This window comes from Hipposideros armiger, unplaced genomic scaffold, assembly GCF_001890085.2.
Source record: "Hipposideros armiger isolate ML-2016 unplaced genomic scaffold, ASM189008v1 scaffold_986, whole genome shotgun sequence".
Classification (NCBI taxonomy): domain Eukaryota; kingdom Metazoa; phylum Chordata; class Mammalia; order Chiroptera; family Hipposideridae; genus Hipposideros; species Hipposideros armiger.
The window spans coordinates 571,168-583,231 of record NW_017732336.1 but is presented as its reverse complement, the minus strand read 5'-3'; the positions used below and the strand labels follow the sequence as shown (position 1 = coordinate 583,231).

General features: G+C 49.4%; 1 protein-coding gene and 1 long non-coding RNA gene across 2 annotated transcripts in view; one reads left to right on the top strand and one right to left on the bottom strand.

The window, feature by feature from the left end:
- The window catches only part of ZNF135 (zinc finger protein 135), a 25,878-nt gene extending 19,664 nt beyond the window's left edge, over positions 1 to 6,214 (bottom strand). Inside the window, 2 exon segments of the mRNA XM_019631186.1 lie at positions 4,431 to 5,895; positions 5,897 to 6,214. Coding sequence (XP_019486731.1) covers positions 4,431 to 5,895; positions 5,897 to 6,163 — 1,732 coding nt within the window. The 5' untranslated portion in view covers positions 6,164 to 6,214.
- Positions 6,215 to 10,777: 4,563 nt separating this feature from the next.
- LOC109375703 (uncharacterized) lies at positions 10,778 to 11,601 on the top strand. Its single transcript, XR_002122625.1, has 2 exons — positions 10,778 to 11,335; positions 11,511 to 11,601. It is a non-coding gene; the product is annotated as an uncharacterized LOC109375703 (long non-coding RNA).
- Positions 11,602 to 12,064: the final 463 nt, after the last annotated feature.

Here is a 12,064-nt window from a genome sequence, read left to right as displayed (position 1 = left end):
ATTTCCATCCTTGCTGCCACCTGTTGGCTCCCATAAGGTTCAGCTGCTGCTAAAGCCTCCTGTGGTATGGAGATGGGTATGGTGGAATCTCAGTGAGTCACCTGGGTGGAGTGAGTGGAGTGAATTGGAACCACACCAACTGAGATTCAGATTTGGCCATAGGCATGGGAGAAAACTTACAACAGGATAATTGGCACCCGCATGCTGGTCCTCTTGCAGAAGACCTCACATAGGGAATATGGCAGCTATCTTCTAGCCCTCACCTGAAGCCATACACCTCAGTTTTGCCCCCGTATGTCTCAATGCCCACCGCTCCGGTCACTGTCCCTCCACAGGAGCCCAGGGTGAGTGCCTGCAGGTGAGTCTGTGCAGGCCCTCTAAGAGGATGTCTTGGTATACTGCTGCCTTCTGTATCACCAGGGATAGTCAGAATCCCCACTGTTTTTCACAACCAGATGTTGTGGGGGCTCCTCTTCATGGCATCAGTACTCCAGGCTGGGAAGGCTAGTGTAGAGCTGGGGTCCCTTACTTCTCTGTGGGGAACCTCTGTGGCTGGGATATCCCTCCCAATTTTCACCCACCACACAGAGGTTTGGGGCTGGCCCATTTCGTGTCTCTGCCCCTTTCACCAGTCTCGATATGGCTTCTTCTTTACATTATTAGTTATTAAACTTCTCTTTAGCTAGACTTCAGATGGCTCTCCAGGTTGATTGTTCTATAATTTAGTTGTAATTTCTATGTGTTCACAGGATGAGGTATGCACAGCATTTATCTACTCTGCCATCTTGGATCCTTATGTGACATTTATTTTTATTTTATTGAGGGAGGTGTATTTGTGAATGTGGCATCTTTGAAATCTGGCACTGAAGAGGATAGGCCTGCAGAGGCCCACAGATTGCTGCCTGGCTTCCTGGGAGGTGTAGCCTGTAGCTCTTTGTGAATGTGGTCATATTCTGTTACAGTGGAGTATAACTTCCAGAAGGAAGGGCTCCTAGGTGATGCCAACTCTCTGGTACGGCCCAGTGTTCCATGTATGAAGAAGCAGATCCTTAAGGAAGTGGTAGGAACCTCTAGGTGTCCGACATCGCCACCTGGTGGAAGAGGTTCGTGTAAGCATGATTCCCCTATACTCCCAGAATTCTCAAACACACGCTTCCTAGATTCTGCGCAGCTGTTGCCCACGCCCTTCCAGAGGTTAGTATGCCCCCCAATGAGAGTCTCTGGGAATTATAGTGAGAAAAAGCTGTCTCAGTGTAATCTAGGGGAGCCTGAACTACCCCTGGAACTCTTTACTCCCAGGTGTTGCCCAAAGTGTCCCTCCCTCCCACTGTAGGGAGGGGTACCCCTACTGCGGAGCTTTCTGGAAGTAGCATGAGGTTACAGGTATCTGAGTCCACCACCTGGTAGCGATTAGGTAACCATGATTCTAATACCCATAATTCTGAAATCCAGGGAACCTGCGGAACTGCCAACATAGCCATTCTGGAGGTGGGGACACTCACTCAATGGTAGTGTCTGGGAAATACAGTGAATTAAAGCTGGCTGAGTGTGACCTAGGCTAGGCAACGGAGCCTGGACACCCACTCCCAGAGTCCTTGCTCTCAGGTGACTCCAAATTTCTGGAGCCAATAACTGTGTCTCTCCATAAAATGGGGCACCCATACCAGTGGAACCTTGTGGGAGAAGGAGTACAAGGTTCTAGGTGTCCAAGTGACCTACCTTATAGACAAGATTAATGTAATGATGATTCCTTGTAAATCCCAGAATTCTTATCCTCAAGTTTCCTGGACTTTGTCGAGCTGTCGACCACACTCTTTTAAGGGCAAGACACCTGAACTGTCTCTGGGAATTACAATGAGAAAAACTGTCTCAGTGCCGCCTAGCCTGGCTGGAGAGCCTGGACAGGTCCAGAAAACCCATCCACAGCACAGGACCCATCATGCTCACCCACACAGATCATGCCTACTCTGCCATGCCTTCTAGGAAATGTAGTCTGGTTAAATAGTGAAAACCCTTGCACCTCCAAAATCAACATATTAATTTGGTGAACCCTAAAATACGTGGGAAATAGTTTAAGAATTGCTTTCCTCAAACTACTACAAAAAAGAAACCAACTGAAAAGATTTCAGGATTTCTTGGCTGTTCCCTAACCACTGCCACCCTGCCCAAGGCATGGTAAGTTACAAGTGGTTTGTTGAACAGACTAAAATATAGCCAGAGGTTCCCACTCCATAGTCTCAGGGGAAGCTGGGTTGGCTCAGGCATTAGTGGCAGGGGGTCTGCATTGAGGGTCTCAACCCTCACCCAAATTGAAGGTACATGGAACACAGAGAAATGCAGCAAATTAGGGGCACAAGGTCTCACCAATTGAGTTGTGAGGTCTGCAAAGTGTACAGATCATGGAGCACTGAGCCAGGACTCGAAAGGATGTAAGATATCTGGAGGGCAAGGAGCTCCAGGTGAGGTGACATTAAGAATGGTGGAGTTCATGGGATATGTGGAAGCCTGCCAAGATGGGAGTACATGTCAATGGGAAAATATCCATGGTACCCTCAGTAATAGATTGAGTTGCATCCCCTCCTCCCCAAATCCATATGTTGAAGCCCTAACTCCAAATGTGACTCTATGTGGAGCTAGGGCCTTTATGGAGGTAATTAAGGTTAAATGAGAGCATAAGGGTGGGGCCCTAATCCCACAGGGGGGTTGAGAGGGTGCCCTTCACCTTCAGCCCACCAATAGTGAAAGACCTGAAACCAAGAAGCAGATGATTGTTGTGTGTACTAGTGTCTGGAAAGAGTTCCCTAAGGAAGGGTCCATGGGTGAAGGATGGGAGGAAACATGGGCATCAAGCAGTTGACAGGTGGAGGGAGTGGTCCCTTAAAGCAGCAGAAAGGGCCTTTCTACAGGCCCTGAAAAGGTTAACACATTATGTGTAGAGACCAGGACCCTCATACTGTAGAGGACAGTCATCCTTATCACCTCCATCCCAAAGATTTGGACTCATTCATTGATGGGCAGTGCCCAGGAGTCTGCATTTGTAACCAATATCGTGGTGATTCTGACAAAAATCATGGATCCTACTGTGAGACACAGAGATCTGGGGTAGAATGAGACCTAAATGTAGGCAAAAGCCCCATCTTGCAAGATCTCAACTGGCAGTCAGGGTTTTTACTTCATCTAAAGAGTGGTAGGTAGGAACCACTGAAGGGTATGAGGCAAGAGTGACCCAACTGTATTTGTATTAAAAAAGATTCTCTCCCAGAATGTATTAGTTACTATTGCTGTGTGGCAATAGTCAAGGGTGGCAAGTCACCATTTAACAATTGTAATTGTCAGTCTTCCTGGATTAGTGGATTCAGGGTTCAGTTAAATTATTGGGTTGTTGGAAAAGTCATGATGCATTTTTGCAACAAAAAAACAGAAAAAATGTCATGACTTTTCCGACAACCCAACATATAAAAACAAAAGCTTATTAAACATCAGTATGAAAAAAAATCAATGAAAAACATGGTTCAAGAGAAAATCAACTGGAAGATTTTTCAAAACATAAGGTTCCAAAGTGTGAGTGCTACTGCTCAAGAGATAGTGGCTTAACCTGAAAAATATTCTCTTTTTGTGAAATGGCATCATCTGCATATCTTAATGCCTGTGAGTCCTGTCAATGAATTTATAGCAAGAACAGAACAGCAAAAGCCATCTGAGAATCTGCAAGGCTCCATGGAGGTTACATTTCAATTCTTCCTATACAAATCTTCTCAACTTTATGCACAGAAGGACTAGTTTATTGCAAAATAATGGAGATAATGTATTTAAAAATCTGTTTAGAGTACACTGACAACTTGTCATATGGAGTTCAAATCTGTGAGACTGGTTGCCTTCTACCTTGATCAGACAATTCACACACAGATCAAAAAACTTCGTACTGAGACAGTTGAGTATGCATGGTCCTTCTATACAGATGCCACTCTCATGTCTGAAACACTCTGCCATAGTGTTTTTAGGGACTATCAGAGTCAATCTGCACCATTCATAAACACTCCCCCTACCCCAAGAATGTAATGTGCAATATTGATAAATCTAGATTGCATTTGGTTCTTATATATGAAAGGCATTTGCTGGGTCCCTCACCATTTTGAAAATATCTGGCTTGAGATCTGGTGAATCCTTGGACAGAAGCCATAGCAAAACCCACTATATTTTCCATTTCTTTTTTGGTTTCTATAGTGTTAGTGAGCACTCAAGGTTGAAGGTCCTCACGTGGCTCATCTCCACATTTTCCTGTTGTTTGGATGATCTGAGCAATGTACTGTGTGTGAAGGCTTGTGTATAAATATGTCTGTGTTCTTGTTTGAGTATGACTGGGTCAAGTGTAGTAAGAGATGAACTATGGCTTAAGTCTTCCCACATCCCAGCTTGTGTGGAGTGAATCTACACAGTATGAGTTCTTTGGTGCTTGGTCAAAGAGGAGCTGTGTGTGAAGGCCTTCCCACAGTCCCTGCACTTGTATGGCTTCTCTCCCGTGTGGGTCCTCCGGTGCTGAGTCAGGTGAGTGCTCTGCTTGAAGCATTTCCCACAATCCTGACATTCATAGGGCTTTTCTCCAGTGTGTGTCCTCTCGTGCTGGCTGAGTGATGAGCTGTGACTGAAGAATTTACCACACTCGTTGCACGCGTAGGGCTTTTCTTTGGTGTGGATTCTCTGGTGTTCTATGAGAAGGGAGCTCTGGCTGAAAGCTCGGCCACACTTGTTACACTCATAGGGCTTCTCTCCTGTGTGGGTCCTCTGATGCTGAATGAGTGAAGCCAGCTGGCTGAAGGCTCTCCCACATTCGTTACACTCATAGGGCTTTTCCCCGGTGTGGATCCGCTGGTGTTTGGTTAAGGATGAGCTATAGCTGAAGGCCCTACCACAGTCGCTGCACTCGTAGGGTTTCTCCCCTGTGTGGACCCTCTGATGTTGAGTGAGGTGTGTGCTTTGCCGGAAGGCCTTCCCGCAGTGACTGCATTCATAGGGCTTTTCCCCAGTATGTGTCCGTTCGTGCTGGCTGAGTGATGAGCTGTGGCTGAAGGTTTTTCCACACTCGTTGCACCCGTAGGGCTTCTCGCCAGTGTGAATCCTACGATGCTCGGTCAGCAGAGTGCTCTGGCTGAAGGCTTTCCCACATTCATTGCATTCATAGGGCTTCTCTCCTGTGTGTGTCCTCTGATGCTGAATTAGTGGTGTGATCTGGGTGAAGGCTTTTCCACACTCATGACACTCATAAGGCTTCTCCCCAGTGTGGATTCGCTGGTGCTTTGTCAATGATGAGCTGTGGCTGAAGGTCTTGCCACAGTCTCCGCACTCATAGGGCTTCTCCCCGGTGTGGATTCGCAGGTGCTGGGTCAGGTGGATACTTTGCCGGAAGGCTTTCCCACATTCCCTGCACTCATAGGGCTTTTCACCTGTGTGAGTCCGCTCATGTTGGCTGAAGGAGGACCTAAAACTAAAGGATTTCCCACATTCACTGCACTCGTAGGGCTTCTCACCTGTGTGAGTTCTCTGGTGCTGGATCAGTGGGGCAATTTGGTTGAAGGTCCTCCCACACTGTGTGCACTTATAGGGTTTCTCGCCAGTATGGATTCTGTGATGTTTGTTAAGTGCAGAGCTGTTTCGGAAGCCTTTTCCGCATTCGTAACATTCATAAGGTCTCTCTCCTGTGTGTGTTCGGAGGTGTTCAATGAGTGCAGAGCTGTGACTAAAAGCCTTCCTGCATTCCTGACATCTGTATGGTTTCTGTTTTACATAGGTTTTCTGTTGCACATTTGAGTCTGGATTATCCCTCTTTCCGTGTGTTCCCCACATGTGGGAGCCTCGTCTTTCAGGAGTCACGGGTACAGCTGGGAGATCTGGGCTCAGACGCTGAGTTTTCCCCAAACCCATTCCCTGTCAGCTGCTCCTGAACCGATGTCCTCACAGTTGTGAAGGTCTGTAGAACACGGCCATCAAGGCTCTCATGACTCCGTTCCCAGGGGCCTGCAGTATCTTCACCCTTAGAACACGACAGACCACCCCACATCGTTGGATTGTTCTTCACAGATGTTCTGCTTTGGAGCTGACAGTTTGGGTTGGATCTAGTTTCCAAGTCTGAAAGAAACAAAAACTGGTAATGTCTCTTAATCCCCATTCCAGAGAAAAAGTTTGTGGGGATGAAAGAATAAATCTGATAGTTTCCAAAAGTTCAAAGCATGAGTGGCCTTCACTGTGTAACAATATGTTTTCTGCAAATGATGGGAGGGAGAGGCAGGCAAATGCCAACAGGGGAGAGGAGTTGGTATAAGGGTACAAATGGAGTTGACAAAGGGGGTATGGAGAATGTGGGTGGGAGAAGATGCTAAGAAGGCCCCGGAGAGTGGGCCTTCAGGGAAATGTGAACAGATGCCCAGGCTTGGAAGGAGCAGAGCAACGACCAGGCCCCAGCTAACGCAGCCTCCACTATGCCGAGTGGCGACGGAGAAGCTGCCATGTGGGAAGGAGCACTCAGCCCTCCCATTCCTCAGACCCAGCCTCTTCCTGGCGACCTCTTGCTGTTGTACCACCTCACCTCAGATGTAAAGAAACCCATCAACTGGGAACTGATGTAGTGTTCTTCACTATGAGGATGGATAAATGACTGTGGTGGTTTAGAGCACTCTGATGTGGTTTATTCTGTTCCCTTAACAGGGAGACTCCATGGGTAGGGACTTCTTTCCATCTTAGTTACCACTGTACACCTACCCACCCACAACAGGGGTCAACAGAAATGCTGAATGAACACATTGAGTTCCTCCCCGCTTCCTGGCAGGATGGACTTTCTGCTCTGTGACCCATCCCTCTCCTCACAGGCAGAGACTCTGCATGCTGCCCCTCCCCCCCACCCTCAGGAGTGGAATGGAGTCTTGTGGGCACCTTTCACATTTATGTTACACCTTAGTGAAATGTTAAGGGTTAAAAAAAAGGGAGTCAAGTTCGATTCCCGGCCAGAGCTGAGCTGCCACTGAGCTGCCAACAGGTAGCAGGATGGCTCAGCTAAAAAAGAAAAAAGAAAAAAAAAGGGAGTCAAGCTGGGTGCGGAGGGCAGAATAGTGTTTCCCAAAGATGTCTATGTCCTAAGCCCCAGAACTTCAGTATGATGTTACCGTTTATGTCAAGGAGGAATTAAGGTTGCTAATCTTTTGACATTAGCTGATCACCTGAGATTACTCTGGCTTATCCAGGTGACCCCATGTAACCACAGGGTTCTTAAACATGAAAGAGAGAGACCAGAGGGTCAGAGTCAGAGTAACACAGTGTGAGAAGACTTGAACAGCCGTGCTAACGTTGAAGACTGACAAGGCCATGAATTCAGCAAATGTTACAGTATCTACAAGCTGGACAATGAAAGAAAATGGATTCTGCCAGACACTCCAGAAGGAACGCTGTCCTGCTGACACCTAGAACGTAGTCCCGTGAGACCCATTTGGACTTTTGACCTGTAGAACTGTAAGATACTATGTGTTGCTTTAAGTCACTACATTTGTGGTAATTTGTTATAGCAGCTATAGGAGGCTAACATGCTGGGTGAAAGCTAGTTATTATTTGAGGCTAGAGAGACCCTGTTGTGACCCCTCCCACACACTGGAAATCTTTCCTGGGCCCTGGCGATGGGCCACTGCTTAACCACGGTCAGGGCCTGATGCCAGTGGGAAACTGCCAGTCAGAGGGCCAGGATGCCACCACTTTACAGAGATGCCTGCCTATTGAAGGAGCTGGACAGGGTATGAAGAGCAGAACCACCCAGCCAACGTGTAGTTACATGGAAGAGCCCAGCCTAGATTTACCACCCACACATTTAAGAGGCGTAAGTGATTCTCTGGTTTAAAGTACTGAGGCTGCAGTGTTTGTTACACAGCAAGAGCCCCTGCACCGTCTCAGTGCCCTTGCACTTGCTGTTTCCTCTGCCTGGAATTTTGTTCTCCCAGATTGTTTCAAGGCAGCACTGTTTTCATGGTTCAGGCTTCAGCTCCCATGTCACCTTGGAGTGGTGAGCCCTCATCTCTCTGTTCAAGCTATCCCCTCAATTCTAGTCTCTACCTCATCAGCTTGCATTTTCTTATAATCAGTAATCATCTCATTCACTGTTATCATTATTACGTTAGCTATTATTATGTGCCCTTCTCCCTCAACAAGAATGTAAATTCAGCAAAGACAAAAGCCAGGTCTCATTCACAGCGGAATAGTGCTTGGTGAATGCTCACTAAAAGAGCGAGTATAGCTTATTCCAAAGAATCTGAGGGTAGACATGGAGAGAGAGACCTGGGGGGTGAGTGGGCTCCTCCCAGCCTTGCACCTCTCATCTCACCTGGGCACACACCTTGGGAAACTCCCACGTCCACCGCCCACGGCTCTGACTCCTGCTCCAGCAGGGAGATGACGGTTGGCTTCGGGAGCCAGTGTCCTGCTCAGGGGAGACCCAGGGAGTGAGCATGTGTTCAGCACCCTTCCAGTCAGAGCTCTGCTTCTTCCCCTGCTCACTGGCAACAATGAGCCATGTGGAGGTCGCCTGGTGGTCGAAAGGAGACACCCCAGGCACCTTTGATTGGCGCCCAGAACACAGACCCTGTCGTTTCTGCTGTTCTTGGACCCTTGTAGCTATCTTGTCATCTTCATAGGAGGCCCATCTGGGACTGGTAGCAGAAAGAGGTGCAAAGTGAAGACAGAGGGGTCTCCTGACCGTTCCACAGGAAAACTCAGGTCTAACCTGGGGTTTTCCAGTCACGGGACCCAGTATGTCCCTCCTACCCCGTGGTGTCCTGCTTTGGGCATTTTCAGGTGGGACCTGCTACGTGCAAGCCAAACATCCTAATTGACATTCCCACAACCAAAACAGCCTGGTCTCTGAAGCCAAAGATACATCCAAGGTATTTGCTTTGAAAGCCTAGACCTACCCCCACTTTAACTCAAAAGTATTTAGAATCCATGGTGAGGCCACACACAAGGAGCCCAAAGGTCTCCAGCATCACATCACGGTACAGGGTCCTCTGGGCAGGCTCTATCTGCCTCCACTCCTCCTGGGTGAAGTCTACAACCACGTCCTCAAAAGTCACTTCCTCCTGAAATATCACGAGTGTCGTGTCCTCAGCCAGCCCAATTCTAGCACTAGCTGCTGGTGGGAGCATCTGGTGAACAAGGACAAGGCCAAGTTAGTAGAATGGAGTTTATCACATCTGGGAGCCCTGAATGTAAGGATAGATGTGTACACACCGGGGCCCTGGCATCTAGGAGCCCAGCAGTCATTCCCTCCTCCTCTGGCCTCTTGCACGAACAGCCAGATCCTCTGCACAGAGTTCTGGAGGGAAGGGGATGTGAAGGGCTGAGCAGGTGTCTGTGGTGACCAGAGACCAAGTGTCAGAACCCCTACCTGCAGGTGGAGAGCCTCGGCTGCCAGAGCCTGGAGCCCAGCACCCAGGCCAAACCCAACAGTACTCAGCTTCGCATTTCCTGAGCACCTGCTGGGTGCTCAGTGCTATTTCAGCCACTATTGAAGAATGACCTCAGATTTTCCTACCGCATTCCATAGATAGGAAAGCGGGGGGCTAGGGTGGGCAAGGCGCAATGATTTCCAGGGTGATGACAACTCTGTTACTCTGACAGAAAGCCAGACAGTTCTGGAGTCCCTGGGCACTGCTTGGTGTGCCTCAGTTGCCCTCTCCCATGAAATGAGGGTGGTGACCCAACATGGAGATTACCAGAATTAAAGTGTGAAATGGGCTGAAAACAGAGAGGAGCAGCTGTACACACGTGATGGCGACTGTTGCTGAGAGGAAAGGCACTAAATAGGTGCTCACTGAAGCTAATGGCTAAGACATACATACTACCTGTTCCTGGTGGTTTACAAGCTTGACCCTGGCTGATTGCCCAAAACAAAACCCAGGCCCAAGGCAGGATGCGTTTCCCTCGTCTTTGTACCTTCCCTGATGAAACTGACTATGCACCTCCGATTCTGCCCCATCCTGTTGGGCGCTGTTGTCTTCACTGCAGTTTCCAGGATGAGAGTAGTTATGTCGTTCAGTGATGTGTTAATTAGATTTTTATCATCTACCCGACCTCCCCCATTCCAGTGGGCTCCAATGGGCAAAGACCATGTTGAATGTGGCTATGCAGAGGCTCTTCTTAGGTATAGGAAGGATGGGGCCCGGCACTCAGGATATCTAAATACGTGTTTGCTGAATTGGGAAAGGGGCCTGGATGGTGCCCGGCATGCAACCAGTGCTCAATAAAAGCTTAATATAATGAGTCTTTAATGGGTCTCAGGCCACTGGGATTTTTGTTTTGTGCTTCTGGTCTCCCTCACCTTCAGCCTTTAAGGACCGAAGGCCCCTCAGGAAGATGAGGCTCCAGATGACTCCGTAGTCGTCACCACCACGGAATCCTGGGCGTCCCACTAAGCAAGGGAGGGATGCCGGTCAGGCTGGCTCCAAGCTCTTATGGGTCTGGGCCAGCTGGTTCTCAGACTGCGTCCCGGAGCCGGAAGATTCCGACCCCTTCCGCCAAAACCAGGACTGCTCTGCTTCCCCAAACCCCTCGGACTCGAATCTCCTGAACCGAACCCCGCCCACTCGGCCCGCCCTCACTGCCCAGAAGCGACCCGCCCCGGGACAAAAGCAGCAAAAGAAAGTCGACACAGACACGCGCGGCTGGGTACAAAAGGCGGCCTGGACCCAAGGAATAACCGGATACCCACCCAGCAACACTCGCCCAGGACACTCCCGATGTTACTTACCCGCTGGACGACAAGACAAAGGCCGCGATCGCGAGTGTCCCTCACTGCGCCTGCGCCGATAGGCGCCGAACTACATCTCCCAAAGGGCCAAGCGCTCACCAGCGGTTATTCCGGGGCGGGCTTCCGCACCGTCCGAATCTGTCGATCCGCAGCTGCAAGGATCGGTCAGCCAACCGGTTGGGTCTCCGCGCCCTGCCTCCACTCACCGTTAAAGGGCCGCACAACGTCCGCGGCCACTCTCAACCTGGGCGTGTCCAAGTACAACTCTGAGAAGGTGGCGCGCGCTTTCAGTCGTTTCGGTGCTCGCCTCGCTTCTGCCCGGTGCCGAGGTTGCTGGATCAGGATCCGAGCTTGGCCTCGCAGACCCCTGCTGGGTATTGCCTCGCCTTTCCACCTGAAAACCATCACGGTAGTTCTTGGAACTTCAGGATGAAGGCCGCGTCCACCACCGCCCACCTTGCCGCGGGAGCGCCTGCGCTGGAGGTGCCGAACTACAACACCCTGAGGGCTACGTTCGGGATCCTTGCACAGAGGCCTGAGACCGTTGGTTCATTCTTGGTGAGAGTTCGAATCCCAGCGCCAGCATTTAACGTCCTGCATGTAAATATTCGCTGCTCTTTCGCGTGGCATGAATCGCCTTGCGGACATCGTACTATTTTGGTAGAGAGAGAGACATAAAACAGGAGGAGGGGGCTAAAAAAAGACTGACCAGTCTTTTTTGGTTTAATTCCAGAAGACAGAAAAGGACGGGCCTGGGTCAGCCACGACACACTTCATTACCCACTCAATAAACAAAAACAGCCGTACATGAATATAACATTTAAGTATGTGTCTTTGTCGAATATAAAAAGCACATTAGAACATTTATTTTTATTTCGTCCGAGGAACGTGTATTTGTGAAGGTGGCATCTTTGAAATCTGGCGCTGAAGAGGATAGATCCGCACAGGCCCCCAGCACTGCCGCCTGGCTTTCTGGAGGTGTAGTCCGTAGCTTTTTGCGAATGTGGCCATATCTTGTCACAATGGACTACAGCTCACAGAAGGCATGGCTCCTAGGTGACACCAATTTTCTGGAACTGCCCAGTGTTCCCTGTAAGAAGAGGCACCCTTTACCTGCAGGTCCTCCATGGAGAAGTAATACAAACCCCTAGGTGTCCGACATCGCCACCTGGTGGAAGAGGTTCGTGTAAGCGTGATTCCCGTATACTCCCTAAATTCTTAAACACAGGCTTTCCGGAATCTACGCAGCTGCTGTCCGCTCCTTTCCGGAGGTCGGGACTCGTCCAA